Below are 25,991 nucleotides of genomic sequence, written 5' to 3' on the forward strand. Positions count from 1 at the left end.
CAGACGTACAAGAGACAGCTCCCACACATGTGAGTGTGCAGAGGCTCGGGAGCATGGGCGATTACACAGATCACCTCCACCCCCAGCTGAACCATCGCCGTGCAGCTGTGTGACACAAACATCGGCCCAGCTAGTCCTCACAGCAAAAAACCTTCCCCCTCCTGAATGAAGTAGGCTGGCTATGCCCAAGCCTTCTGGGACCCTTAAGCGTTATCGGACACTCGGACTTGCTGTGAAAAGCCTGAGCCGCCACGGCCATTCCCCCCAGAACTTGCATCGAAGCAGGAGAGGGAAGGAATGCCGCCTCCACTGAAGGCGCACAGGCGTGTGCATGCACACACCCCAGCTGGAGAAAATGCAGGCCAGCTGGCTAACATCACAAGCTGACCAGTTGTGTCCTGCCAGGAAGCCGGCAGCCTCTGAACCCACCAGAGGACTTACTGTATTGTTCTGGGGACAATCGAATAGATGAAGCCAGCCTCAGCTCTGGGCGAGGGGTGGTTGGAGAAATGGGTGCCTCCGGGGTCAGGATGACAGGGAAAGGGAGGCGGGTTTTAGGCTGGATCTTGAACAGGAAAGTAAGGAGCCACCGCTAGGGCGCGACCCTCAACTCCACGTCGTGCGTGGAGCTTGGAGCACATGGCCGGCACAGGAAACCGCTGGGGTGCGGGAGGCTTTCCTCGTGCGGTTGCTGGAACTTGAGACTAAGTTAAGGGGCAGGCACTAGTGGCCAGTAAAGCAAGGGCTGAATCGAGCCCCAGATGAAAGGAGAACCGTGGAAGGAGGCCGGGAGGCACGTGTCTCCTTTCGGCTAGGTTTTTCTACTAAATCTTTGAGCAATTAAATCAATCGATAAACAATCAAGGCCTATATTATTTCCAGGGGGAGTAAAGGAATAGGCTGGGACCCATTGCTCAACCAAAGTTAACTTCCCAAATGCTCACAGTGGGAGAGAGCCCAAGAGGTAATTGGGACAAGGGGGCTGAGGGTCATTCAGACCAGAAACTCCGCCATGCCAAGGATAGACTTAGCGGGACTCACGCTCCTCCTGCCCAAAGAAGCCCGGCTGGGAGCAGTGCTCCGCAGGCCCGGGGCGGGGCACCACAAACTCAGTTATCCCAGTTTAAGGGTCCAGGCTCTGCAGCTGAGTCTAGGAGGGTCTCTAGAATTCAGTGCGGATTCTGAAGCCTCAGTAAGAATCACTGCCATCTAGGGGGTCCCTGCCCCCGATCAATCAGCCTTCCCACTCACTCCCACCCAGCTCAGGGTCCCTTAAGGCTGCTAGTGATAGTTCACTTAGGACAAGCAACACGGATGTCCCTCCAGCGTCCACTCGCACTTCACCTGTTCAGGTGAGCGGACTTCCGCGGTGCCTCTCTTTTTGGGGCACAGCCTGATTCCCAAAGCTCCGATCCTACCCCTACTTCAAGTTTCCCGACTGATGCCCAGATTCAGACTTTACCCAGTCTCTCAAGTGGCAAGATCGCCCCCTCCCTACTTTTAGGTCCCACTCGTTGTCCCGACTCAGCACAGGGTAGAGTACTCACAGGGTGATGGTGCCGTTTGGCAGAAGGCCGGGGTCCGGAGGTTCGGGGAGGTCCCCGCCGCCGCACACCACCCTCCTTCGAGCCGGGTTGTGGGCGCCACCACTTAGTCCCTTGGGCCGCTCCCCAGAGCACTTGCAGCCGCGGATGGGGACCGGGCAGCCAGGCGCACCCAGAGTTCCGGGAGCAAGGAGCAGAAGACACAGCAGCAGCGGCAGTAGCAGCAGGCGCACGGGCGGCACCGGCATCCTGCGTCCCCCGGCGCCCATCAACCCATCGCCCCGCGGGGACCTACAGCGCAGGGGCCAGAAGGCGCGCCGGCTGGAGGGACCCGGGCGTGCGGGAGGCGTGCTCAGCGGGAGCCCCGGGCGCCCGAGGGCGGGGCGGGGGGCCCTGGGCGGAGGCAAGGCTCGGGGTCCCCGCTGCGTCGCCCCGGGGGCATGGCTTGCGAGCTCCGGGGCCCGGCGGGACGCGGGCGCCACTGACAGCGCAGCTCGGGTGGCCCCGGGCGGAGCGGCCTGAGTCTCAGGGCAGCGCTCGGAGCCTATGGGAACCCGGTCCCCGCGCGTCGCCGGCTTGCTCCGTGCGCCGCTGAGACCTAGCGGATTGCGCCTGGCTCCTGCTGCTGTTGCCGCCGCCGCCGCAACTCCGTGCCATGGATGGGGGCAGCTCGGCGCCGCGCCGCTGCAGCCGCCAGCCCCCGCCCGCCTCCCTCACCGCCTCATCACTCTGCGAGGCCCTAGCGCCGCCCGATGCTCAGCTGCCCTCCTTCAAGTGCAAGCCTAGAAGCCAGCTTGAACAGCCACCCACTCCCATTCTCCCTGCACCAAAACTATTTTTCCATCTCGACTCTTTCTACTGGCCAGGACCCTTTCTTTCCACCACCCAGCTCAGACCTCTAAGGCAACCATCACTTTTCACAAAACCCTCTCATCTGCCTACACCCTTGTCCCTAGGACTTCTGCTGAAGTTCATTCAGGCTTGGCCTGGGATGTCTGGGGCTTCGTGTTCGGGGTTGAGCTTTGCTCAGGATCTAAGGTTTTTCTTGGCCTCTGACATGATGGGCCAGTCTAAAGTTGACTTTCACAGTACTGTTCCCACCCCCAAATTTCGATTGAGGTCACAGCAGGAGGACACAAGCCTGAGACAAGGAGGCCTTAGACCTTACCCTGTGAGCAGTGACCTTGCCCAGCAGGAGGTGCATGTCATTAGGCCAAGGAGAGGTCAAAGGCTAAAGCAGACACTGAGTTAGCCTTCAGTTAGTGCACACACGCTTGTGTGGTGGTGATGGTGGTGGTGGTGGTGGTGGTGGTGTGTGTGTGTGTGTGTGTGTGTGTGTATGTATTTGGGGTCGGGAAACGCTAAAGGAAAAGAGAGAAAATAAGAGAAGGCCCCACGGATCTATAATAGGGTGTATCACGAGTCAGGACATCCCGGACTAGGTTTCGAGGCCCGGCGATGCCTTTTGTTAGCTCTTTGACTTTTTCACAGCGCACATCACCTAGGGGTCCTGCTTGTCTCGTTGTCTATGAATGCGCACTGTGGCATGAGAAGGAGAGAGAGGGTTCAGTCGTGGGTAGGATCTAACGTTGACAACAGGGAGAGGAATGAAGTGCCCCTGGACACTGCCTTGAAAAGCAACAGCAGCAACAACCGGCAGGCTAGTGACAGATGTACTGAATTCCAACTGAAAAGAAGGCTGGAGCCAGAGGACCCGGGCACTGTCTCCTCAGTTTCCCCACAAACGATGACCTTTTCCTCTCTTAGCAGAGCCCTCGCTGCTAGTTAGCAGGCCAGTTTCAGGGCTAGGGCAGAACTGCTCCCCGCCAGCCGCACCTTGGATCTGCTGGGGTGCCTGGTGCCTTTTCTGCCACTGTGGGACTGGAGCCACCTCCCACCACCTTTGCGGGGAAGCAGCTTCTCTCCCCGGCCTGATGGCGGCAGACACTGGTTTTCTTTCTTAGCTTTCCCTCGCTAGATTCCCTGGTCAATCCCTGTGGCAGGCTCTGTTTCCTTAAACGTCCAAAGATAAATAAATAGTGATTGCAAATGGAGGAAATGAGAAGTGGAATGGACGTTCCCAGCAGGAGCCTTAGGCAGGCCTAACGGAGACTGCATTCCTCAGGAAAGGGGCCAGAGATGGGCGACACCAGGCACGTAGGCCAGACCCAGCTGCCTATCTAACCCCTGCGGGTCAGAGATACACAGAGAAGAGCTGAGAGGCCTCTGGCTCTGTCACAGCATCTGTGACTTCCCTTTAGTAAAAGACAAAGTCTCAGGAGGAGGCTCGTGAATTACAGATGGCATCTGCAGGCCATAGAGCGGAGGTGGAGGTACACCGTGGAGGGCATGAGACGCCTGGTGGAGACATTTACACAGCACTCCTGCTCTGATGGGCATCACTTTGACTTCGACACAGTGCACCCCCATTGGTATATATGGAGGAGGCAACCCAAGTCTCGAAGAGCAGGAATCTAAGCGCTCCTCAAGTTGCTCATTGCTTTCCCCCAAAGGTTGCATTCTCCTGCCTGTACTCGGGTACAGGTTTGATTGTGTGTGTGTGTGTGTGTGTGTGTGTGTGTGTGTGTATGTGTATTAGAAGACTGCTACCTGGTACTCACCTGTAGTCCCACTACTTGGGAAGCTGAGGCATGATAGTCACTTCAACCCAGGAGTTAATGGTCAACATTATGTGACTGTGTCTTAAAAGGAGCACAATGCACACACACCCAAGGGGCTCACACGTCCCAGCCTGGCCTGTAGCTCACTGCACAGCCAAGGATGATTCTGAACTCCTGGGCTTCCCAGCCACACCTCCCAGGTGCTAGGATTCCAGGAAGATGCTTCCTTGCCCAGCTATGAAGTTCTAGGGATAGACAGTACCCAGAGCTTCGTGCATGTGAGGCAAACACGCACTATACCAGCTGAGCCACATCCCTACCCGCCCACCCACCCCCAAATGTATTGTTTTGAGGCTTCTTTTTTGAGAGAGAAGGGAAACTCACATTTCATTCCCATTCTCAGGCAATCTAGTTAAGGAGCTGACCAATTAAATATATGTTATTGTTAGGAGGATCAAGAATTGGTCTTGACTGGTCGTGGCTACATATCAAGTTTGAGATTAGCATGGGATATCTGAATTCCCATCTCATGGAATGTAAATAAATACAATTATATATATATAATCTGTATACATCTATGTGTATGTATGTATGCATGCATGTACATTTGTGTTCAATGTATGTATAAAATATATTCATGCTAAATGCCTACCATGGTGTATGTCCTCTCAACATCATGCCAATACTATTTGTATTCTAGTCAGTCTCAGATGTTTTGTGCGACGAGAGACTTCCTTCACAGACTTTGCATTTACACACACACACACACACACACACACACACACTGAACCCAGGGCCTCACAGATTCTACACAAGTGCTCTACCACTGAATCATATCCCTCTCCTTAACTATACTAAGTAGACCTTGCGACAAAAGTTAGGATCAAGTGTAAGATGACAGAGTAGAGGGTTTGGGGAGCAGAAGTGCAGCCCACCTGTTTCTAGTAAAGTGAATTCCATAACTCTCCAGGAATTCACAAATGCTAGCTTACACCCCCCCCTTCTTTCTCCTCTTCTTCCTCCTCCTCCTTTTCTTCCTTTTTGATAGTCTCTTGCTGCATAGCTTCAGCTACACTGATACTCTCTGCGTAGCCTAGCCTGGCCTTGAAACTCAAAATCCTACAGTCTCCGCACCTTGAGGGCCTATATTACAGGTGTGTGTCACCAAGTCCACCTTCTGCCTTACTCTTTTTGTTTGCGTGTTTGTTTCAAGACAGGGTTTCTCTGTGTAATAGCCTTGGCTGTCCTGGAACTCACTCTGTAGACCAAACTGGCCTCAAATTCACTGAGATCCGCCTGCCTCTGCCTCCCAAGTGCTGGGATTAAAGGTGTGCACCACCATTGCCTGGCTACCTTACTCTTAAAAGAAGTTGGTGGGGCTTAACTAACTTCCATGTCTGGTTTGTTTTGCTAACACAATGACCATGTTGCTGTCAATGATATAATTTTGTTTTTTTTTTCTTAAGAACAATTAACATTACATTATATTACATTTATATATTATATATTACATTATATCACATTTATCCATCATAGGCACCTTGGTTCTGGTTTTCTGTAACACAGCAGGACTAGTTCTACTTATAACAATTTATGAAAGATTTCTGTCTTTTCTTTCTTTGTGATACTGGGGATCCAGCCCAAGGCCTGTATATGATGAGCAAGAACTCTCCCACTGAGCTACAGCCTAGATGACGTATTTCAGGACAGCTGTAAAAATACCACTACACAGGAATTATTAATACTAATGTGTAAGGAGAACAGAAGCCCTTTTGGTTTTCTGAAACAGGATCTGATGTAGCCCAGGCTGGCCTCAAATGACCTCAATGCCCGATCCCCCTGCCTCCATCTCCTGTGCGCTGAGATTATAGGCATGTCTCAGATGCAGCTTGGGAGCTGCTTATTATACTAATTTGACAATTACATATTGAAATCATAAACTACATTGTTGCACTGTTCTGTATACCCAGGGACAGACACTACATCTAAAAAGTTCTGAGTGTAGCATGGTGGCACATGGCTACAACTCTGCACTTAGAAGATCCAGGTAGGAGGACCCTGAGTTATAGACCAGCCCAGAGTGTGTACTAGGAGCTTGTCTAGAAGGAAGACGAAATAAGATTTGGTTCTTTAGTCCTCGCAGCAGAGGGAGGTCTGTCTGTCTATCTATCTATCTATCTATCTATCTATCTATCTATCTATCTATCTATCTATCTAATCTATCTACTTATCTACCTACCTATATGTATGGATGTGTGTGTCTGTGTGACACATGGGTGTGTGAGTATGCTTGTGGGGCCAAGAAGAGGTGTTGCACATTGTCCCGGTTAGTTTGTTTTGTCAATTTGACATAAGTTAGACTCATCTGGGAAGAGAAACTTCAACTGAGAAAATACCTCCAGCCAGGCAAAGTGGCACATGCTTTTAATCCCAGCACTTGGAGGCAGAGGCTGGAGGATCTCTTAAATTCAAGGCCTACTTTGTCTACAGTGCAAGTTTCAGGTCAGAGTTATTTATGCAGAGAGGTGGGGGGAGAGAATACCTTCTCTGTAGGGTTTTCTAGACCCCTTCTGTATTTTGCTGTCTTTCAGAGACAGGATCCTGGCAGCATTATGGAGAGGGAGTGATGGCAGGTCATTGGCTTGATTTGTAATGAGGCAATGGACCATTGCTTCTGATTAGCCCAGAGCCACTGTGAGGCACAGGGCTGATGCCACCCAGCCCTATTTCAGGAGGGCTTTAAAGTCATGGTTCTCCACCTTCTAATGTGGGGGAAGCACAGATTGAAGGTGAAGCTGGATTCTGGTCTTGCATCTTCATTATACTTTCTCCTCTGTGAATGAAGTTAAAATGAAATGTAAAAGTCATAATTTAGGAGGGAACTGTAGGTCAGGCAGCAGAGTGCTTGCTTAGCACACACAAAGCCTTGGGTTGGATCCACAAAAACACTTTATAAACTGTAATTTCAATACTCCAGAGGTAGAGGCAGAAGGATCTGGAGTTCAAGGTCACCCTTGGATAGATGGCCATGCTGGGATATAGAGATGCTGTCTCAAACAAAAAGAAACAAAGAAAAAAGAAACAAAGCTACAACACATTTAATTTAAGGAGTTAAACTGGCTTTTGTTTGTCATTCTAATTTTTTAAAAAAAATTCCTGTTCTCATTTATGTGTGTTTATTGTTCTTGAATCAGGCAGTACTTGATTCTGCAAAATGAGTATGCCAGCAAGCCAAGCAGACAAGGCTGAGCTTACAGACCCAGAGGGCTGAGGGAAGCAGAAACAGGAGAGGAAAGTGATTGGTGATTCAAAGTTCTTGATACAAAAAAAAAAAAAAACCAAACCTGTAGACCAATGAGTTAGAGTAAAACAACAAAACCCAGAAACAAACCCACATACCAATACCTATTTGAGCTGAGCCGAAGGAGTCCACCAGAAACGTTGGGAGAGAGAAGCAGCTTCAAGAAACGATATTGGGAAAACTGGACACCGTGCAGAGAAATGAAACTCGATCCTGTCTCTCACCCTGGACAAAAATAAACTCAAAATGGAGCAAAGACTTTCTGATGCAAGACCCGAAGAGAAGATGCAAAACTTTGATACTTTTAGAAGGAAACACTTGAAGATATAAGCATAATGGTCTAGAAAGATGGCTCATGTGTTAAGAATTAGAGTTTGGCTCTCAGCACTCATATTGGGTAGTTCATAACCACCTGTAATGCCCACTCTGAGAGATGTGACATCCTTTTCTGATCTTCTATGGTGTGCGTGCGCGCGCGCGCGCACACACACACACACATTCTCACCTGTGTAGCATTGGCTGTCCTGAAACTCACTCTGTAGACCAGGCTGGCCTCACAGAACTCACAGAGGTCTGCCCGCCTCTGCCTCTCAGTGGCTGGAATTGAAGGCATGTGCCACCGCTGCCTGGCTAATAATAACTACTTTTAAAAAGTCCTAAGCATGAGTAAGGACTTTCTGAGTCGGTCTCTACGAGGCAGGGGGTTGTAAGAACTGACATCATATTATAAAGCCAAGGACACACTCACAAGAATGAAGAGACAGCCTGCAGATTGGAGGAAAACCTCGGCATGATATTTATCTAACAAGGGATTAATATATAGTTATATGAAGAAGTAAAAAAATTTAAACAGAAATCAGAAGAGCATATAATCCAATTAACAAAGAGGCAAAGAACTGGGCAATGCTCTTTAAAAAGCACAAGTGGTCACTAAATGGATGGGGGAAATGTACACCATCCTGAGTCATCAAGGGACTATAGATGGAAACCAGACTGAGTGGAGGGTAAGCATCACATGCACAAGCAGTTTGGGAAGCTGAGGCATCTTGGGTTGCCTGACACTGGCCTGGGCTATATAGTCAGACTGTGTTCCAAAAACAAAAACAAGAAGAAAACCCCACTGTACTGAGACTCCCCCGCCCCCACTTCAGTCAGAATGGCTACCATCAAGAAAGAATCAACGGGGTGAGCAACTCAGTTGGTAGACAGCTAGCCTAGCATGCATGACACCCTGTGCTCAATCCCTAGCACCCCATAAAGCAAGCATGGTGGTACACACCTGTCATCCCAATACTCTGGAGGCAGAGGCAGGAGGATTAGGGCTCAAGAGTTCAGAGTCGTCCTTAGCTACACAGAGAGTTTGCGGGTGCCGGGGCTACGGAGACCTTGCTTTAAAAAGGAAAACGAGACAGGAGTGGTGCCAGCTATTAGCCCCAGCACTCGAGAGGCAGAGGCAGACGGATCTCTGGGAATACGAGACCAGGCCAGCTGGAGGTACATAATAAGACCCTGTAGAGAGAGAGAAAGAAGAAGGAATGTGGGGGAGGGAGGAAAAGAGAGAGAGGGGGGGATGTAGGTGAGAATGGGGAAGGGACACTCAAGCACCATGTGTGAGAATCTAGACTGGTGCAAATTAGTACAGAGTTTTTCAATAAAATAAAATAAAATAAAATAAAATAAAATAAAATAAAATAAAATAAAATAAAACCAGGACCAGCACACAGTACAGCTATGCCATTCTGTACATACCACAAAACAAATCAAGGCAGCAAGACTAACACTATCTGTCTACCCAGGCTTATAGCAGCACTAGTCACAATAGCCACACTATGGACCAGGCTGGGTGTCTACCAATAGTGGATAATGAAAACACGGTAGGAGGCAAAACAATTGTAAGAGCCAGAGGAAGCCTGGCAGTGGTGGCGCACGCCTTTAATCCCAGCACTCAGAAGGCAGAGGCAGGCAGATCTTTGTGAGTTCGAGGCCAGCCTGGTCTGCAAGAGCTAGTTCCAGGATAGGCTACAAAGATGCAGAGAAACCCTGAATCAAAAAAGAAAAGAAAAGAAAGAAAAGAAAAGAAAAGAAAAGAAAAGAAAGAAAAGAAAAGAAAGGAAAAGAAAAGAAAAGAAAAGAAAAGAGCTAGGGGAACAGGGAGTTTACTGTGAGACTGTGTCTCCTAGAAATGTCGGAAGCTACACCCATCAAATCTCACCAACATGGCTGACAAAACTTGACCCGAACAAAGATAACACCATAAACACCAACGGACATGGAACTTGTCTAACCTGGAAGGAGGAAGTCCATGAGGCCTCAGCTTCAGACAAGGAACAGGCAGTTGAGGAACGTTGAGAGGAGGAGAAAGAGTCAAAATGGTCGAAAAAGACCATTTGATTATCCAGTTCATTATCATACCAATTGATTATCCAATACCACATGGTCAGACCTGAAAGCATGATGACATCATACAGACTGAGAAGGTCATATTCATGTATTTAGGAACACACACCTGCACAAGCGCACACACATGTAACAACCACTGAAAGAAAAGGAATGTTAAGAGTTTGAAAGAGAACCAGGGGTGGAGGTATATGGGAGGGTCTGGAGAGAGAAAAGGGGAAGGGGAAATGGAGCATTATAATCTCAAAAAATTAAAAAAAGAAAATGTGGTACACATATACATATTCAATCATAAAGAACAAATGTAAGGCATTTGCAGAAAAATAGAAGGAATTAGAATATGTCATATAAAGTAAAATAGGTGGGGCTTGGAAAGACAAGGATAGCATGCTTTTGTTCATATATGGAATCAAGCTTTTAAAAAATAAAAAGACATGAGGGGGCTGGCAAGATGGCTCAGTGGGTAAAAGTGCTTACTGTACAAATCTGACGCATGAGTTCAGTCCTTGGAACCCACAGTGAAAGCAGAGACGGGGAGGTTGTCTTCTGACCTCCACATGTGTGCCATGACACACACACACACACACACACCACTTGCACAATTGCCATTGGTTTCTAAAACCAACAAATTTCCTTTGTGTCAAACCCAAACCCTTGCACATGTGTGTGAACGCAATCCTCCTGAGATACATTCCTGGTCCAGTCACCTATAGATTTTACTTAACAATTTATATTTATTCTAAGGAGGGGTGATCATGTTAAGCATTGAATCTGTGTGCTAGGCTACATGTTATTGGTCTCTCTCTCTCTCTCTCTCTCTCTCTCTGTGTGTGTGTGTGTGTGTGTGTGTGTGTATGTGTGTGTGTGTGTGTGTGTGAGAGAGAGAGAGAGAGACATGATCTCACTATGTACAATAGACTGGTGTCAAATCCAATTTGCTATTAGCTCAAGTTGGCTTCAAACAGCAGTTCCTCCACTCCTGCCCTGTCTCACCCACTGCTGGGAATGCCGACCTCACAGGTATGGTGTGGTACAGGCATGCCTGGCATATTTAGTTCCTGGTTCCTAACAGAGATCCTAAAATGCTTGGAATTTCTTGAGTGGGTGTTTGTTTGTTTTGAGACAAGGTCTTGCTCTGTAGACCACGTTGCCTCAATTAGACTGCTGCCCTCTGGTTTCTAGTTCTTGAGTGCTCAGTTTATAGGGGTGTAGCACCACAGTGGTGGCTTAGTTGATATCCCCCCTCAGTACCAGGGATCAAACCTGGGGCCTTGTGAATGTCAGGTAAACGCTCTACCCCTGAGCTGCAAGCCTATTCAGTTCTCTTTCTGCTCTATTTCGAAACAAGGTCTCATTAAGTTGCTCAGGTGGGCCCAGTACTAACTCTGTAGCCTGGGCAGCTTTTGAATTTGCCAGTCTCCTCTTAACCAAAGCCTTGGCAATGGCTGAAATTCTAAGCCTATGCCACCAGACCCCGCAAATGATTTTGTTTGTTTGTTTGATTCATTGGTTGACTGAATTTTGACTTTAGCTTTGGTTTGATTTTTCCAGATTGTAGCCATTTAGCTGTTACTTTTGAGTTGTGCTCCTTTTGATGTTGCTGCTTCTGGGGATGAAACCCAGGACCTTGCCCGTGTTAAGTACACATCTTACAACGTAACTATACCTGTTCTGTGGCTATTTCCTCAGAGATTAGACCTTCCATCCAAGAGGGAAGCTCATTAAGACAGATGATATTTAAAGAAACACGAAACAAGAGGATGTTCCAAGCACAGGTGAAACACTCCATCCTGCAAGGAAACTCATTAAGCTCAGTCAGTAAATAACTCAAGATAGCTTCAGGAAGTCCCTGAAACCAGTCAGATTCACTAGGCCCCGCCCTCCCCAAGTGCATAGATAGGATTGCTGAGACACTCTCAGAGCAATTGAGCTACATGCAAAGAATGTTCTCTCACCAGTGGTTCTCAACCTACCTACTGCTGCAACCCTCTAATACAATTCCTCATATTGTGGTGACCCCCAACCATAAAATTATCTCGTTGCTACTTTATAACCATAATTTTGTTACTGTTATGAATCAAATGTAAATATCTGATATACAGAACATCTGCTATGTGACCCCCGTGGCTCCCCAAAGGGATTTTGACCCCCAGGTTGAGCACCATTGCCCCTGCTGAGTTGCCTGCAGGCTGTGCAGTGTGCTCCTGGTCTCCAGCTTTCACGCATGGTCTTTGAGTCATTTCTGCTCCTATAAGTAACCCATACTTCTATAAACAACCTCTATAAAATTCATTGACTACCCAAGCTGGACTTTGGTGGTAGTCATACTTTGGTCTGTTGTCTTTTTTTGAGGTATGTAGACTTTTGTTCATGTCTCCCCAGGAATAATGTCACACAACTATTGTCCAGCCTAGGGGTTCTTTCATTTCTATGTCTTTCAGACTAACTTTGTTGTTATTATTTTGAAGATGGGATTTCTCTGTGTAGCCCTGGCTGTCCTGGAACTCACTCTGTAGACCAGACTGGCCTCAAACTCAGAGATCTGCTTGCCTCTGCCTCCCAAATGCTGGAATTAAAGGTGTGTGCCACCACCTCTTGGTTACTTCAGACTATCTTAATGTCCAACAAACAATCATAAAAACTTCTCTCATATGATTGACAAAGCATTCTTGAAGCTATCATCATATATTTAAACAATATTGATTAAGCATCAATAATGTTGCAGGCACTGAAGATACAGCACTATATCAAGAAATGTCTAGTTTCATGCAGCTAACATTACAGAAAGGGGAGAGAGACAACATGCAACCAACTGGATATGCACAGCCTAGCAGTTGAAGAAAAGACAAGGGGAATGAAATCAAGCAGGCTAAGGGATGGTGGAGGGGGGAAGGGCCTGTCTAGAAACGTGCTCTCCAGCTGAGTTCTGGAGGAGTGAAGGGGTAGGCTGTATGGCTCCAAGGGGACAGAGCATGGCCTGCAGAAGGAACAGCTAGTTCAGGAGGCATGGCGTGTTCAAGGATGCATGAGGGTGCAAGACAGAGGGAAGCAAGAGCTGGTCACAGTGACTTTGGAGACATAGACAGATATGGGGACTTTAGATTCTGTTCTGCATGAGAAGAGAGGACTAGAAAATCTGAGAAGAAGGAATATATGCAAGGAGAGAGAGAGAGAGAGAGAGAGAGAGAGAGAGAGAGAGAGAGAGAATTAGGGATTGAACTACATTCCAGGGTGTCCTACATTCTAGGCAGGTTCTCTACCACCAAGCTATGTCCCTAGCTCCGTTTATCTTGAGACAAGTTTTCACTATGGGCCATCTTGCTGTGCAGCCCAGGCTGGCCTCATACTCAAGACCCTTCTGCTCCATTTCTACTGTTGAAGTTATATTCATGTGGGGGAGAGATGTGTGTCCGATGGTGTGTGTGTGTGTGTGTGTGTGTGTGTGTGTGTGTGTGTGTGTGTGTATGGTGTGGTGTAGGTCAGAGAACAACCTTTGGAAGTGGGTTCTCTATTTCCTCCAAGTTTGTTCTGGAGGTTGAGCATTTATCCCCACTGAGCCATTTCCTGGCTGCACTCCAACTTCTTGAGAGATGGAATTATAGTCACATACCACCACCACCACCACTCTGGGTTCTGAAATAGATTTAAATTGACCCTCTCTTGGGGAACCAACAGGAGTGGAAGAAGGGGGACTCAGAGGAAACAGTAAGGAAAGCCGAACTATAGTCCGTCCGAGAAATGAGAGTCTTAGACACAGAGCTGCTAAAAGTGATCAAGAAAGGTCATGGTGGAGCACTCAGGAGGAGGAGCCTCTTAGCAAGTTCAAGGCCAACCTGGTCTACACAAAGAGTAACAGGACACTCAGGGCTACAGAAAGACCCTTTCTGAGAGAAAGGAGAGAGAGAGAGAGAGAGAGAGAGAGAGAGAGAGAGAGAGAGAGAGAGAGCAAGAAAGGGGGTAGGAGGATAGGATGAGGGGGAGAGGGGGAGGGAGGGAGGGAGGGAGGGAGGAAAGAAGAGGAGGAACCAAGACATTTGTAGTGACAGTGGAGCTCAGTGACACCATAATGTAAATATTTGGTCTTCTTCCCATTTCCTGGCACAGACTGTAAAATCCCTGGAGTCTCTGAAATAAGTGTCTTTTTGTATGCTAATGAGTTGAATGAAGACAGCTCTTAGAGGGGACTGGTTAGGAGAAAGGCCAGGACAAGGACTGACTGGAACTTTATGTCCCATCCACTGATCTCTGGTGAAGTAGCCGGTGAATCTGGTGAATCAATGACTTGATTGATCATGCGTATGTATCCATCCACCATAAAACCCAAAAGGGAAGGGTCTGTCAAGTCGCTGAGCACAGAGGACACAGCTCCTTGTCCTTCCATGACACCTTGCCCACTGCATCTTTTCATCAACTCAGCCAATGTGGAGGAACATTTTCCTGAGGTCTCTGAGCGGCTCCAGCAAGTTGATCAAACCCCAGTTGGGAATCCACACTTATAACCAGTTGTCAGAATCACACCTGGGACACAGGTTGACATCCAAATCAGGTGGGAGTCAGGCATGGCTGCACCTGTGCTTCATCCCAGCCTTTGGAAGGTGGAAGTAGAAAGGATCAAGAGTTTAGGGCTAGCCTGGGTTACATGCAAACAAACAAACAAACAAACAAAATGAACAACTCCCGAAGGCCAGTTGGTGTGGTGTATTTTATAATTCCACCACCAGAGAGGCTGAGGCAAGAGGATTATGAGTTCTAGGTCAGCCTGGGTAAATACAGGAAGATTATCTCTTCTCCCCACTCCTTCCACACCCATCTAAAACAAGCAAGAAAAAAATGTTGGGGGGATAAGTTCTGGGGAGCAAATCAAGTTTGGTTCTTGTCTTTGTTAGGTTTCTATTGCTGTGAGAGACAACCTAACCAAGGCAACTCTTTAAAGAAAGCATTTAATTGGGGCGACTCACAGTTTCAGAGGTTTAGTCCATTATCTTCATGGTGGATGGAACACAGGCAGATACGGTTCTAGAGAAGGAGCTGAGAGTTCTACATCTTGAGCCGCAGGCAGCAGGAAGTGTACTGAATACCGCACTGAGTGTAGCTTGAGCGAAGGATACCTCAAAGCTCACCCCCCACAGTGACACACTTCCTCTAAAAAGGCAGGCCACACCGACTCCAACAAAGCCACACACCTCCTAATAGTGTCGCTCCCTTTGGGGACCATTTTCTTTCAAACCACCATGGCGCTCCACTTTGCTAGGTGAGTGAAAGAAAAGGTATGGTCACTGCCTTCATGGATTTGATGGTCCAGTGACAAGGGTGACTCTAGTTAGAAACTGTGACAAACACTTTAAAGGAAAAGGGGAAAGAGGAGGTTTAGAGAAAAGAATGAGGCAGAAAGCAGCCAGTTTCCCTGGTAGCCCCAAAGGTGAGCCTCGGGCAGTAATGGGTAAGTTGACTGAAAAGACAAACTGGCCTTAGGCAGGCTGTGGGTTTCCAAAGCTTCCCCTACCCCTGGGAAGGAAGAGCCATGTTTGATGGAGGGTGTGGGGACAAAGCAAAGGCAGAGAGTTAAGTGTAGGTGTGCAGAAGCCCTGAAGACTTCCTGTTCCACAGCCTCCTGAGGTCATGGAGGAGGGGGCTCTTCTGGAGGACTGAGATGCTGTATTCGTAGGGGACCAATTTTACATCAGGTCTGGGAAGTCTGTGATCTGTCCTAGGACCCAGGGCTTTTCTCCCCAAACAGCAAAGAGGACCAGCTGAGGACAGACACCCTTCTTCCCAATCTCAGTGCAAGCAGATCACTCGGGTCCCTGAAGGAGAAGCAGCTGTGGCCAAAAGATCAAAGTGGAGGCCAGAGTTGTTATCGGCCAGCCAGACTTGAGGCTAGTGGGTAGGGTTAGGGTTTCTGTGATCTTCACTGTGATTGTCAATTTGATTACGATAGGGGAATGGGTTTGGTTGGGGGGTGGAAGGTGGCGGGGGAGGGTGATGTGGGGGTGGGGTGGGATGGGGTGGTTGTGGGGAGTTCAGTCAGATCCCAGCCAAAGCTGCTCAGCTCTGTGCTCTCACCTCCCTTTCACTTCCGGAAACATGACCTCTGGCATGACCGTCTCTGACATGAGATGATGGTGAGATAAAGGCATTCAATGACATGGAGGTATTTAAGTCCTCAGTGCCAGGGGAAGCAAAATGCAAGGAGACAATGTTCTTCTGCCTGAGAGGGGACAAGAGAAACACGATCCTGCAGGAGGGCAAGGGGATCCTGGTAGGTGATATGGGGCACATGTAGGGACCACCACCTTTGTCAAGATGCTGCCAGACAAGGGCTGCTGCAATACTCTCTCTGTGATACAATCTAGGAGAGCAAGGAGAAAGAGAGTCTGGCTTTCATCTTCTGGACCCCCGAGAGAGCACCCTTAAGAACAGTGCTGTCTATGCCAGTTCCACCGAGGTCGTCAGGAAGAAGATGACAGAGATCAAGTATGAATTGCGAGCAAATTGCAATGAGGAGGGCAAGGATGGCTGCACCATGGAAGGAAAACTAGGTGGCAACACCATCACCTCCCTGCAGCCACCTCCAGCTCCTGCCTGAAGCATCTAACAGCTCCAGACCCGCTCTTGAGTGTTATGGGCTATTCCTTTTCTGCTGGGCTGAGAGGCTGGGGAAAGTTCCAGAACAGGGATGGCAATCCCTTCACCCCAGTTGCCAGCCCCCCACCTCACCCCACTTTTTATTCCTGGCAATTCTGGCTTTCCCAAATTGCTTTTCACCTTCTAGTTCCCCATATGTTGAAGAAGACCAAACACCCCCACACCACATACACACACCAGGTATCGATGTCTGGGGGAAGCCTGTATTTTTTCTTTTTAGATTTATTTATTTATTATGTATACAGTGTTTGGCCTGTACATCTGCTTGCAGGCTAGAAGAGGGCACCAGATCTCATTAAGGATGGTTGTGAGTCACCAAGTGGGTGCTGGGGATTGAACTCAGGACCTCTGGAAGAGCAGCCGGTGCTCTTAGCCATGGAACCATCTCTCGAACCTGCCTGTATCTTGTTTAATGACATCCCTTCTCCTTATCTGTCTAGCCCCATCTCATGCTGCTAACTTGTAGCTAAAATAGCGACTCTGTGCTTATCTGTCTAGTTCTGTGTGTAAATAGAATGTTGTGCAACCCTTTTCTGCACTAGCTGGCTGCCCTCCCTTCTCCCTTGGTCTTGGTCACTCCTCCCTCAAGGGCTGCTTATCTCCTATTTGGTCACAGCAGTAAGAAAGTAAGTAGTAAGTGCAAAGTTACATACTCCTACTGCAAAGCCTTGGACCTGCCTGCAAGTTGGTCAAGGAACTCTAGGTAGACAGCTTTCATGAGTTGTCACGCACACGCTGGGGTAGGTTTTATCACGCACGCTGGGGTAGGTGTTTTGGTGATGCAGCTGCCCACGCTTCTCCAACAAACTCGTTGGTTCACTAGGCTCGACTTGGAATGAACCATCAGTGCCCTACCTGGGCGAACGGAGATTTGTTCAGTTCTCTAGGAAAAGTCACACGACAGAGGAGAAAGCTGTAGATTTTATCTCGGACAGGGAGCTGGGGAGAGAACACAAGAAACCCAGAGTGTCCGAAGGTGGTCCTGGGACGCTGGCCTAGGTTCGGGCTGAGAAAAATGAGGGGTGGATTTCTCTTTCGGGGGTGTGTGTGGAGAGCCGAGGTTGATGCAGATCTGAAAAGCTCGCCTGTCACTAAACCTGCTTCCAGCTCCTGCCACAAGATTTGAACTGAGCTAGCGGAGAAGAGCTTAGAGTTGAAAACAACAATCCCCTCCCTATCCTGCTCCCCCCCCCCCCAGGAGACTAACACTTGGAACTGATCCTGCCTTTCCTTCTTCTCGGATCTTTGTTGAAACTGCCACTCCAAGGAAGAGATTAGCCACTCCAAAGCTCCAGATACCTGTCTGTCTTCATTACTTCACTACTGCCGTGATGAAACACTGTGACCAAAAGCAACCTGGAAGAAGAGGTTAATTTGGTTTACAGGTCCACATCACTGTTTCATCGCTAAAGGAATTCAGGGCAGGAACCTGGAGTCAGGAACTGGTGCAGAGGCCATGGAGAAGCGCTGATTCTGGCTTGCTCCCTGTGGTTTTCTCAGTCGGCTTTCTCATAGAACCCAGAACCTCCAGCCCAAGTGTGGCCTCACCCACAGTGGGTTGGGCTCTCCCCCATCAAGCACTAATTGAGACAATGACCTATATGCTTGGCTACAGCCCCATCTTATGGAGGCCTTTTCTCAATTACGATTCCCTCATCTCAGATGACTTTAGCTTGTGTCAAGTTGACATAAAACTAGCCAGGACACTGTTGGTTGGTTTGTTTATTTGTTTTGTTTTGTTTTTTTTTCCAAATTCAGCTTTCATGTCTTGGCACCTCACCAGGCTCTCCCGGAGCTAGGGTTCCTTCCCTAACGTGCAGACCAGTTTTCTCTGAGTCACTACAGTTGCTTGTCAACACCATGCCCCAACCAGGAATGCACACACCTCTCATGCTTGGGGCTCAGACAAACACCTCCATTAACACACCGTCCAAGCTGGTTGGTAGCCTGGGAGCTCGGATTTTCAGGTTGGAGTGAAAATCCGTGTCCGTGTGGGCACTGCTGTCGCTTCTCTCCCCAGCCTGAGCGCTGCAACAGAAAGGTTTGGGTGTTTGCTGGAGTCTCGGGGTCCGTATTGCATTTTGATCCAGGCTGATCTTGCTGTCGGCTTTTTGTTGACTTTGTTTTGCAGTGCTAAACATGGACAAATGTGTTGTGCTGAACAAGTGCCCCGTCACTGAGCTACACCGCCAGCCCCATGTCCCACTGGGTAGTTAGGTCTTCCTGCATGAAGCTGGAGGGGCCAAAGGCAAGGCTTGGATGCCCATATTTGGGCAGCAGCTCAGCAGACTCAGAGCCTCCCCCCCACACCCGTCCGAGCTGGTTATGCCAGTGGTCATCCACGAGTGACCCACGCTGGGAGCCTGTTCAGAAAGTGGAGCTGTAGTTGCCTCCTCTTGGCCTCTCAGGGTCGGGTTTCAGCTATGAAGGCAGGCAAGCTGGCAGGCAGATATTCCCAAGGTCCTTATCTGCCCTGTCCATCAATGCTCTCCTTCTATGACTCCTTGCAGATCCCAGGGAAGGAGGACAAAGCTGCTGAGACAGCGGGGTGGGTGCCGCCTTGCCTTCCAGCTGGGAGCTCGTCCCACATCATCTTCACAGCAATGTCCTGTTGCTTGGGATATCAGCCCCTACTTAGAGATAAGGATGCTAAGCTCCCCTTGTCAGTAAGAATGGGGCTTAAGGTTATTTGTTTGGGAAGAAACCGATCTGCTGATTAAACTCAAACATATTGACATCAGCCTTCCGACAGCCATGCAACTTGTGTGTATCTGTGACTGTGCTTGTACATGTGTGTATCTGTGACTGTGCTTGTACATGTGTGTATGTATATCGCTGTGCATATATGTGTGTGTGTGCGCATGCACATATATCCATGGCTGTAAGGGTATATGTATGGACGTGCTATAGTGTGCTTGCGGATGTATGCATATACGGTATGACGCATGCTTATGGCTGTGTATGTATGTCTGAGCACGGACTGCACATGCGTGTATAGCAACTCCCCATTTGGCAAGGCTATCCTTTCTATTCCTGCTCTTGGGGGTATGTTCTCTAACTCACGATACAAAGTCCTTTTGATGACTGGGCTCCTTGAAGTGGACACAGTGAGAGCCCTGTTCCCCTTTTCCCCACCCCCTGCCCCAAGCTCTGGGCCTCAGCTTAGAGAGCTAAATGGCCCACTGGCTGCCAAGGTAGCCCTGGGCCTCACAGGTGAGTCCTGGCATGCTACAGACAGCAAACACCAGAAGAGAGCACTTACTTTGCCTACAAGATAAGAAAGTATGAACATACACGAGGAGACACACACCGATCCTGGAAGGACACCACACACATCCAAAGAGGGAAAGAGTGGCTGTCTCCATAGACCTGCGGCTTCCAGGCACAGCCTTAGAACAGGAAGAGAGCCAGATGCAGGCAGAGACATCCCTCTCATAAGGTTCTCACCTTAGTGTGAGGCTCAAGTCCCAGGGCACCTGCAGCAGTAGCCTCATGGTGCTGGTCATGCCCTGCCTCACTCAAAAGTGCTGGTCAAAAAAGTGGAGCAATACCAGAGCCGTGTGCACGCTACGGCCACTCAGGATGCAGCTGTTTCCAGCGGGTTGTGGGAGAAGAGAAACAAAGGGAGTCAGAGCGGAATACAGACTGAGAGAATCTATAACAGGGTGGGGGGAAGATGGAAGAGATGGCTGTGTTCATCCAAGGACCCCAGGGCAGTGTTTCTTATAAAGACTTAGGAAACAGGATGGTAATGTAGGACTATATTGGTGTATTATTTGGGTTTTAATAAATAAAGCTTACCTGAAGATCAGAGGATTAAAGCAGTCATACTAGTCACCATACAGGCTAGGAAGTGGTAGCACACACCTTTAATCCCAGGACTTGGGAGACAGAGGCAGACAGATTTCTGTGAGTTCAAGGTCACCCTGGGCTACACGAAATTGTATCTGTCTAAAAGAGAAACAGAGCTCACACAAAGGTGATTCCAGCACTTGGGATCCCCTGCCTTTAATCTGAGCACTAAGGAGGTGGAGACAGGAGCGATATGGCTGGGCAGAGAGAGGAAGATAATGGGGAAGAGACAGGAACTCAGTGGAGTGTGGAGTCTGAGGATTTGTGGAGACAGGATCTCGCCCTTTGGTCCGAAGATTTGGTTGCGGTAAAAGGTCTCTCTAGTGGTTGGCTGCTTTGCTTTTCTGATCTTTAGGTTGAACCCCAATATCTGTCCCTGGGTTTTTATTAGTTCTACACAGGGATGTGATTGGGATGTCTGGTGTTGTGGACCCTGCATAGCAGCTCTCTAGTCTGGGGAGTCTGGGGCCCAGCAGGAACCTCCCTCCCCTGAACCCTAGCCCATTCTGGTTGGGGAGTGCAGTTGGCAGAGGCTGCCTCCAATCTCTGGCTTTATCTTCCTGACACATTGAAACCATCAACGCAGGCCGGACTGCAGAGGCCTCGCTGTTGGGTAGTCTCCGAACACTGCGATTTCAGCCAAGGAAGACGGGCCTCCTGCATTCTCCCCACTCATCAGGGAAGAGGGGCAGGCCTTCGCAGTGCTCCAGATGCAGGCCTTATGAACTACTGTCTCTGCCATCTTCTGAGGCCATCTTCCCTTTCGGATCCTTGCTCTACACTCATCTTCCCAAGCAAACTTTTGCTGATGCTGTTTGCGACGGAGGAGGGTCTGGGTTGCTCTTTCCCGCCACCCCCCCCCCAACAAAGCTGTCCCATCAAAGCAGGACCCTTTGGTGCTTTGCATTCAGGGGGAAGCCAAATCAAAAGCAAACTCTGGATTCCTCTTGCTCGTGGCCAATAAAAACCTTGCTTCGGAGCTGGCTTCCTTTGCTGAAATCAGATATCCTAGTAATAAACAAGTCCTAAAGGCAGGGGGAGAGCTTTGCTTCTTTCTACTGAGTAGTTTTTCTTCCTTTAAAGAGGGCCTCTCCTATAACAGGATGCCTGGCCTAGAAACTTGAGCACAGAAGGTGGCCTGGTATGGCCCTGCCCTGCCCTGCCCTGTATCACTTCCCCACTACAGAACCTTCCCCTGGGCTCCTATGGGTGGGGTGGGCCCTGGTTCCCCAGACCTAGGCTGTTTAGCTCCAAGGCAAGTCAAAGGGGCTTGGGGAGAAGAGGGCCTTAGCTGTCTGGGGAGCTGGCAGCGATTTCTAGGGAGAGCTCAATTCTTGACTTTTGGCTGAGGGTGCTGTCTGAAGAGGGAAAGGGGAGTCATCCCAGGTGGGGGCCCCTTTCTTCCAAACACTCTTGCGTTCTTCTCCATGTTTCAGGAGGGTGAAAAAGCCTAGCGCCATGGTGATTTCCACTTCTAGTTGGCTTTGCACCGCCGGGGATGGAACCTTGAGCCTTGTGCACGCCAGGTAAAGTACTCTATCACCAAGCTACAGACTCGGCCCGCATGGCAGCCTTAGCCTTGCTCATCAGCCCTCCCTGGGTCCCTCTTCCTGTCCTGCCCAGTCAATATGTAGCAAGCTGTGGAGAGCGCCCTCCCCTGATAGGCAGACATCTCTCTTCTCCCTGCCCCCAAATAGGTTTTTAAACGACTTTGCTGTCAGAAGATGGACCAGCGCTGTTTGTTTTTCCTTCCGACACCATCTCTCGGGAGAGTTTCTGGTCAAGAGAATTATGTTGAGGCTGCAGATTGCGAGAGAATTGCGCCTAATGGGGAACAGACGGACAAGACACCTTTCATGTCCGGCCAAGTTTCTCTCCCCTCCTCTTTCTCCCTCTTCTCATCTTCCCTTTTTGGCTCCAGAATTGGCCCTGCTCTGCGCTTGTTTCTTTGGTACATCTGCTGAATAAGGTCACACGTTGATTTTATTTTGGAAATTGGCAGCCCCCAGTCGAGTTGAGCTCCGAGGCTGCAGAACCAGGCCACTGCTGGATGGCGACTGGAGGCAAACCTAACACGCAACTGGCACTGGGTAGCCGGACTCATTAACAGTCCAGGAGCGCGGCACTGCCCAAACTGCGCCACCTGCTGCTGAGGCATCTCAGAGGCAGGCTCGCGGAAATTAAATACAAGGAAGGCGCCGCGTCATCGCTCCTGTCCCTTCCAAAGGCTCCTTCAGCTGACCTGTCCAATCCTTTATAAGGGAAGGGAGTGTTCCGAGGCCCCTGGGGATGCTTAAGTCATTACAGGGGAACTTAGGTTTAAGCACCTTGTAAATGCCGACTCTAGCGCAAGCGCGGTGGGGAGAAGCGTTCGCTGTGTGACCGCGATGACCTGAGGGTGGAAGGGGAACCCCGACCCCAGCAAGCTGTCCTCTGATTGCCACATGCACACCTGTGCGCAAAGCGTGTCACGCACACACGTTGTAATTATAAATATTTTAAAAAGCGAACGTCTGCTCAAACATCCAGAACCACGGCATACACAAGTTGATACAAAACAGTTGGGAAAGAGTACGGCTTTCTTGGGCTGGGAATGTGGTTCCGTGGTAGTATCCTTGCTTAGCGTGCACTAGGATCTGGGTTAGATCCCAGAACAAAGCGAAGGCAGACGAGTAAAACATTTGGGAGGATGGCGGTGGTTTGGATTCCTTGGCCCTTACTCATGAGGATGATGTAAGAGCATCCAACTGATTTCATGGTAAGGACAGTCACAGTTCTCAGAGCAAACCATTTCCAACTGCACCCTGGCAACACCCCACGCAGCCCCCTTTCAGGAAAGGTCCTTCTCCTGAAGCTTTGGTAGGAAGCGTAGGAGTTACTTGCTTTCCAAAGTACAAAGCAGATGTCGACCCTCATCCCTTCCCTGTCTAGGTCTAGCCTCGGGTAACAGGGGTTGCTGCTGCCTCAGCTCAGGGCTTGGGCGGGGACAGTCTTGTACACTTGGAGCCCTGTAGCCTGTGTGAGAACCGATCTGGAGGAGGAGTGTGCCAGCCAGGGAAATGGGATGAGGGGAGACTGACTCTCCTCGTGTCTGGGCTTAATTCTCCTTCCTACTCACTCCCACGGCTTGCGGTTTCAGAGTTTGTTCTGTATTAAGATACACCAGTTCTCAGCTAGCACAATGGACCAAAAAATGTGCATTTCTTTCACAGCAATATGGCTTTCTGAAGTTAAAAGCTGCAAGTCTAACACACTATTTATCACTGGCTAAAGCCAGCAGTGGAGGCCAAATGCGACTTGGTGGCCTGCAGAGACCCCTCCAGGTGCCAGTCTTAACACTGCCGAATAATAACAGCAGCCAATGATAGCTTTTTCTGACCTTAGACAAGGTTATGTGCCTGTCCTCACTCCCAGCCTCAGTGCTGGATCCCAGAAAGGGATACTTACAGATAGCCTGGGTACCTGATAAGCTGTCCTGAGAGAAAACAGGGCTGGGGAGATGGCTTAGTGGATAACTGAAGACTACGCAAGCATGAAGACCTGAGTTCAAATCCCCAGAACCTATGCAAAGCCAAGCCAAGCACAGTAGCAAGCATATGTAACTCCAGTGTTTCTCATGCAAGATGGGATATGGAGACTGGAAAAATCCCCGAAAGTTTGTGGATCAGCTAGTCTGGCATAACAGCTATGAGCAACAAAGTGACCCGGTCTTAAACAAGGTGAGGACTGGACGCCACACGTGCGAGGTTGTCCTCTTATCTCCACACGCATGTAGTGGCAAGGGCATGTCCCTCGCTCACTCACATGAAGGTACACGCACACACAGATTAAAAAGGGAAGGAGAGCTGGTTCAGCAGTTAAGAACCCTGGCTGTTCTTGCAGAGGACCTGGGTTTGAATCCCACCACCCACATTTGTAATAATCATTTGTAGCTCCAGTTCCAGGGGATCTGACGCCCTCTTCTGGCCTCTGTGGGAATTGCACAAATGCAGTGCATAGCCGCACATGCAGCCAAGACATCCATACTCATATTTTTTTAAAGGGGTAGGAGCTGGAGAGATGGCTTAGCAGTTAAGAGCATTTGTTAGTCTTTTGGAGGACCCAGGTTCACTTCCAAGCACCCACATGGTGGCTCCCAACCATTCAACAATCCTACACCCTCTTCTGACCTCCATGTGTTCAGGCACACATGGGGTACACATATACACATTCAAGTCAAACACCCATACACATAAAATTTTTAAAAAGCTTAAATATTTTATTTTTAAAGAGAAAGAATACAGGAAGAAGACTTATAGACCAGGAAGGCTTAAAAAAGGGAGTGGGGTCAGGTACAGGGTTTGCATTAAGGTATACGATGGGGGGGGGTTTTACAAAAGTCATGAAGGTAGAAGGGACTGGCTGGGAAGAGTCAGGGACCCAGCAGGAGTGGGAGGTGATCAAGAGAGGGTGATGGATGGTGAATATGACCAAAATGCATTTTTCACATGCACAAGAATGTCACAATGAAGTTCATTACTGTGTATAATTAGTGCATATAAAAATGGTGTAACATGGTTAAGGTCAGGGTGCAACCTCAGGGCACTGCACTCACTTCATCTCCTGGGGCTGGGCCCCGTCACCAGTGCCACAGGTACGTGTCTGTGTGTCTGGTATCCTCCCAAGAGACCAAATTTTTTTTTTTTGTTTTTGGTTTTTTTTAAATATTTATTTATTTGTTTATTATGTATACAGTATTCTGTCTGCAGGCCAGAAGAGGACACCAGGCTTCATTACAGACGGTTGTGAGCCACCATGTGGTTGCTGGGAATTGAACTCAGGACCTTTGGAAGAGCAGGCAGTGCTCTTAACCTCTGAGCTATCTCTCCAGCCCCCAAGATACCAAATCTTTGGTAGACACCAGGGGTCTCCTGAGCCTCTCAAACCTGGTGCTGGCTATGAGATACGTGATGATTGATCTGGGCTGTCAACTTGACAACATTTGAAAGTAACGAAAACCCATGCGGCTGGGCACACCTGGGAGAGGCTTTTCTTGGTTGGCTGTTTGAAGTGGGAAGAGCAGCTGAAGTCGGGATCTTTGGAGGTCAGAAGACCCCCACGTTAAGTTTGGGCCACACCTTCTGCTGGCAGCCCATGCAAAGACGCGGAAGAAGGAAGTTCGTGCTTTCTGCCTGCTTGCCCCACTCTCGCGGGCAAGCTTGTCTATCCCAAGCCACATGCCAATGTGCACTGAAAACTGGCAGCTCTCTAGGACCTCCTTGGGACTCCAGGGATATCCAGTCTTGTGGACAGAGAAACTACTGGATCCTTGGCCTTTCCAGCAGGAGACATGTGTTGTTGGATGACAGGAAGCACAGCCTGTAAGCCACTCTAAGAAATCACACACACACACACACACACACACGATCTGTTCTGTTGCTTAGAGAACCCTAATACAGGAAATGTGTGTGTGTGCGCATGCTCACACACACACACTCCAAAACAAAACCCAGGGCATGGGCTGTCAGGGAGCAGTGGCAAATTCTGCATGGGGGGATGGGTGGGTCGGACTCTAAAACCTGCCCCGATGCTGTCACTGCTGCTATAAAAACATGGGAGTAACCCGACCAGCTGCCTCACATGAAACAAAAG

General features: G+C 49.1%; 1 protein-coding gene and 1 pseudogene across 2 annotated transcripts in view; one reads left to right on the forward strand and one right to left on the reverse strand.

The window, feature by feature from the left end:
* The window catches only part of Adgra2 (adhesion G protein-coupled receptor A2), a 40,656-nt gene extending 38,450 nt beyond the window's left edge, over nt 1–2,206 (reverse strand). The window contains exon 1 of one of the 2 annotated variants that reach the window (XM_048456508.3): nt 1,548–2,206. In XM_048456508.3, the coding sequence (XP_048312465.3) occupies nt 1,548–1,813 (266 nt within the window). In that variant the 5' untranslated portion in view covers nt 1,814–2,206. The remainder of the gene's footprint in view (nt 1–1,547) is intronic. The other variant, XM_085680761.2, reaches the window with a different exon arrangement.
* LOC125414281 (cofilin-1 pseudogene) lies at nt 2,200–16,449 on the forward strand (annotated as a pseudogene).
* Nucleotides 16,450–25,991: the final 9,542 nt, after the last annotated feature.

This window comes from Myodes glareolus, chromosome 23 (genome assembly GCF_982192425.1).
Source record: "Myodes glareolus chromosome 23, mMyoGla1.1, whole genome shotgun sequence".
Taxonomy (NCBI): Eukaryota; Metazoa; Chordata; class Mammalia; order Rodentia; family Cricetidae; genus Myodes; species Myodes glareolus.